Source organism: Setaria viridis, chromosome 4, assembly GCF_005286985.2.
Source record: "Setaria viridis chromosome 4, Setaria_viridis_v4.0, whole genome shotgun sequence".
Classification (NCBI taxonomy): Eukaryota; Viridiplantae; Streptophyta; class Magnoliopsida; order Poales; family Poaceae; genus Setaria; species Setaria viridis.
The window spans coordinates 8,842,548-8,847,764 of NC_048266.2; the positions used below are offsets into that span (position 1 = coordinate 8,842,548).

Genomic DNA, 5,217 nt, shown 5'->3' on the forward strand with positions numbered 1-5,217 from the left:
TCATCCCATTGGACCCTCTTAGAAGCGGCTATCCGCTGGTAGCATTCCCTCCAGCCGGGGGTTTCATTCGGCCATGACCTGAAGGTACCCGACCAATGATCTAGGTCCATAGTTGATTGCTTAAAGGGGATTCTATATTGTTTTACATAATCCATAACCATATTATTACCTATTCTTGTCCATATTATTGCCAAATTCAGAGCCATAGTATTTGCTAACTAGAACCATATTATTGCCTTGTGACGTACATTGTTTTGCCTAGTTCAGTAGCATATTATTGCCTAATAAATTACAAGGAGTCATTTTCTACTGGACCTAAAATAAAATAACCTTGGTGCCTACAATTGCATGTATGCTTGTACCTGCTGCAGCTTTGCCTACTATAGCATATTATTGCCTAATGAGGTACATAGTTTTGAATAATTCAGAAGCATATTATATAATTCATAGCCATATTATTGCACATTGAACTCTCTTGTTTTGCATAAATCCAAACCTCATATAAAATTGCTGACTCTTGTCCATATCATTTTCTAATTCAGTATCAAAAAGATTCAACAAAAATGCAATGCTGCAAAGGATTGGTAGGACTTCAGGAATGATGATGATAAGGAACGGAGGAGATTATTGTCACACTAGAAGTACCAAAAAAGGTCAGCGGGCTGTGGCGGGACCCAACACTACCAAAGACTTCTAATTTACCTAGGGTTACCAATACTACAGTTCTACCTACTCCTAGTGTTGTTATTTCTATCGTTACATATACACCAACTAACCTTACTGCAATATTATTACCTATTGAAAAATATCTAATGAGAACCAAATTATAAATTCATATATGATAGTACAACACTACAGTAGAGCTAGCAAACACAGGGGACAACTTGAGAACATGTGTGACCGCTCAACCGTTGTTGACAACCACCGCACATTATTTGCCCAAAAAAATATTATTTTGCCTAACGAACAACAGTAATTTGCTTAAGTAATAAAAATGATTTGCCTATCTAAGAAAAATACTTTCCTGGTTGAGAATAGTTCGTTGGCTACCTAAGAATGACACTTTGCCTAAAATGATGATAATACTTTTGCCTAACTAGGAGTAACAATATTGACTAACAGGAACACAATTTTTATGACACGAACTAGGACATTCTACTGGAATTTAAATTCTGAATGCAACAGCTAATGCTAGGAACAAAAGGACACTATAGATGAACTTAATATATTATGCATGCCTAGGTAAAAGAAAAACTTCATTACAACCGTTCACAAAAAAAAATAAACAAGAGTGTAGCTGGTTCACTGTAATGCTTATATATATCCAGATCACAACATGTCATGAATTTGAAGGCCATGGCATTTTAGGAAAACTGGAGATCAGAGCGTACTTTTGCTTGTCAGCTCGAGTCCATGCAGCAAAGAGAAAGACAGTAAAAGTTTATTTTCATTCTTTGGGTTGCAATCTCCATTATTCACCAACTTTGACAGGTGGAAACTATGAGGGGCTTACCAGATTCAGTCTAACATATGACTAACATGAACATTATTGTGCTAAAAAGTAGAGCAAAAAAGGATGGTGGGTGTTATCCTACAATCTTTCACTAAACTCAAACGACATCTCCTTGTATCACCATAGGACGTATGGTACAATGTAAATGACTGTTAGCATGGTTAATTAACCTAAAATAGATCTCAAACTATCCACTATACCATCCAATGCCAACTCGATGGAAATTAAACACCAGCGTATCACGTGGTTCGTACAAACAAAGGTAACAATTCTATATCGTTGAAAATCTCACATGCCTACGCAGCTTAAGGTCCCCGCTGCTAACTGGAAGAGACTGGAAGAAAAAATGAAAAAAAAAAGATGGGGACTAGCACGGGGCAGCCAGCATCCGTACCACATCCCAGCGTCGCAGTGATGTGTTTGTAGATGTTGAAGAAACGGTAGCTCTCGGCAAGCGCCGCCACGTCGCCTGAGCGCTCCGTGGTCAAGCGCACGCTGGGGCCATGCAGCGGCTCGAGCTTCGCTACCTTGATGGGAGCCGCCGCGCGCGCCCTGGTCGAGTGCCGCCACGCGCGCCCTTGCGGGGTCCACCGTTCCCTCGTCGGGGGCTGCTGGGTGCGTCCTTGTAGGGCCGCTGAGCCTGTTTACTTCAGCTTATAAGCCGGCTAAAAAGCTGAAACGGTTGATTTATTGTGAGAGAAAAAATATTATTTGGTGGTTGATAAGCTAGCTGAATAAGCTGAAGCGAACAGGCCCGCTGCCGTTCTCCCTCGTCGGGGGCTGCCGCGTGAGCCGCTCATAGGAGAGAGAGAGAGAGAGGTGAAAAGATAAGAGTGAATCTGCTGGGAAGAAAGGAAATGGTAGAGGACGCAGAGCATCACGCACAGCCCGCGCACAAGGAAGACTCTGGCATGCGCTTCTCTGAAAAGTAGTCACCTAATATACATCCTCTGATCATACGTGGACGGCAGATCGACGTGGCCACGCAGTTGAACAAAATTACAACCGGTTGGAAAGAAGTCATTACCTAAAATAAAATCTGCATTATAGGTGTTGTTTTATTTAGGGTTCATTTCACTCTAGATATTTATTATTTTAAAAAGTAATGGAACAAAACTAGCTACTAAGATTGATCTATAAGAGATAAAACGGTCGAAGGGTGGTATGATATCCTTAGCACAACCACCGTCCCACAGCTCCATTTCACTTTCACAAGACACCCATCGGGCCATCGGCAATGGCGGTATCTCTTGCTCGTCCGGCCGTCCCCAAGACCAAGAGCCCAAGACATGCCGTCGTCGACCCAACCCAGTACTCCCTCTACTCTGACAAGCGGGGCCCACAAGGAGATGCCCCCCACATGATAGACGCAGGAACCCGAGGAAAACACCACGCCTCCCACTGACACGGATGGCCTACGGGCCCCGCGTGTCGGTGGGGCGCGCATCGCGAGGCCGGCGGTTATGTTAATCTCGCCCGCCCCCGTCACAGGCAAGTGCCCGCCGGAAACCGCCTGCCCAATAAAAAGCCGCGCGCCTCTCACCCCCGCGCCCCAGCCTCCCCACCACACCACGCCGCCGCGCCTAATCGCCATGGACGCCGCCGGCGGAGGCGCCGTCTTGGCGGGCGGCCTCGACGAGGCGGACGCCGCCTTCTTCTCCCGGCGCGGGCACCGCTGCTGCGGCTGCTTCTGGGCGCCGCCGTGGGCGGCTTCCTCCTCCCCGTCCCCGTCCCCACGAACGCGCCGCGCGGAACAGGGGGGGGACCAGGAGTGGTGGCACCGCGTCGGGGAAGGCGGGGGCGGGGCGGCGTCCTCAGGCCGGCGCCGGTGGTGGCGGCGCGGGGTGGACGCGCTGATGAAGGTGCGAGAGTGGTCGGAGCTGGTGGCCGGCCCGCGGTGGAAGACCTTCATCCGCCGGTTCCGCCGCAGCAGCCCGCGCCACGGGGCCGCCGGCGGCGTTGGCGGCGGTGGGAAGCTGAACTACGACCCGCTCAGCTACGCGCTCAACTTCGACGAGGGCCACGCCGGCGGCAGCCCCGGGGGCGGCGACTACGCGGGCTACCCGCCCGACTTCTCCGCGCGCTTCGTCGCGCCGCCGCCGGGCTCCGCCAAGTCCTCCATGGACCTCGGCGGCCGCGACGCGCCGCCGCTGTTCCTCCACCAGGCGCACTCGCCGCGCCCGCCTCCTGCCGCCGCGGCGAGGGGCTGACGTCGACGCGGCGCGCCGGCGTAACCGTCGGCTGTGGCTGCGCGTCACTAATGGGGCGGCGGAGGCGATAAGGGAGGAGGGGAGGCCGTCGCTTTCGTCCCCCTTGGTCGTCCGGTTGTTCTTGCTTTTTGCTTGTGGATGGTGTCCATAGGGAGGTTCTTGTTTAATTTCTTTTTCATTTTGTCTGTTTTGCTTGCAACTTTTGTAAAATAGATTGCTACTCTATGTCGTCCAAAATTGTCACTATAGCCATAGAAATTGTTCATTCTTGGAGGAAGAGATGAGACACAAACACAGCATCATGGTCTATGATCATCCATGTTGAGATACTTCCTACTCCTATAGTATAAGATGTCAGTAGTAGTGCGTTAATTTTGCTATCTTGGTGGCTTCTGTAACTGTAACGGAAACTCTTAGGTCCCATCTCCATCTGAAAGGCCTTTTTAATCTACGCTGAATCATGCCTGAATTTGACCGGTTTCATGCAAAATTTGGTGCATTTTCTATTTTGTAAACGGGGAAGACTGCAACCGGGGACGTCACGACTGCATCTGATATTTCATATTGTGTTTTGATATTTTGCAAACAGGAAGGCTGCGACCGTGAATCTGGGCATTGCCGTTGCCGACATGGCCCGTGCAATCACATCTCCCATGTTGCCACGATCCCATGATCTCGCACCTTGGAATCAATCTCGAGCACACATGCGTGCTGGTCATGGTCGATCCGATCAGGAGTCAGGACCGACCTCAGCTCCATGCCGGGCAAGTGCCGACCTCGCCGCCGGTTAGGCAACTGGAATTGTCTGCTGAGTCTTGGTCCAAAGGGAACGAACCTAACTGGTGTGTGCATCGACGGCGAGACCGGCAGCCACCGTCTTCGGCTCCGGCATCACCGCATTCACCGCTAAACTTTAGTAAGGTTATATTGGATGTTCGGATGCTAATTAGGAGGATTTAATATGAGCTAATTACAAAACTAATTGCACATATGAGTCTAATTCGCGAGATGAATCTATTAAGATTAATTAATCTATCATTAGCAAATGGTTACTGTAGCACCACATTGTCAAATCATGGACTAATTAGGCTTAATAGATTCATCTCGCGAATTAGGCTCCATATGTACAATTAGTTTTGTAATTAGACTGTATTTAATACTCTATGATAGACGCTAAACGAAACAAACTGGTGACGTGCCAACTGCCATCTACACTGGACAGATCAGATCATTAGGTCTGCAAGCATGGCTCAATCATTGACGGACGGTTTCAGGGAGCGACGCAACTGAAGAATCGAATCCGAGATGGGTAATATTCCGGCTCCTTGATGTTAACATTCAACCAATCTGGTCCCCTTGCTTCAGTTCATGCTGATGTAATGATGTTAGCTTGCTACACAAACCCGTCCTCTGCTTACTGCCTTACTGTAGCCCCGTTTTCTTCCACTGACTTATTTTTAGCACCTGTCACATCGAATGTTTAGATACTAATTA

At 48.6% G+C, this 5,217-nt stretch overlaps 1 protein-coding gene across 1 annotated transcript; it reads left to right on the top strand.

Annotated features, from left to right (window-relative positions):
• Positions 1-3,021: 3,021 nt before the first annotated feature.
• LOC117851574 (uncharacterized) lies at positions 3,022-4,192 on the top strand. The gene has a single exon (XM_034733406.2). The coding sequence runs from the start codon at positions 3,106-3,108 to the stop codon at positions 3,721-3,723; it is 618 nt and encodes a 205-aa protein (XP_034589297.1). The 5' UTR covers positions 3,022-3,105; the 3' UTR covers positions 3,724-4,192.
• Positions 4,193-5,217: the final 1,025 nt, after the last annotated feature.

Coding starts and splice junctions, on each gene's coding strand:
- LOC117851574 (XM_034733406.2), top strand. CDS start 3,106: ATGGACGCCGCCGGCGGAGGCGCCGTCTTGGCGGGCGGCCTCGACGAG.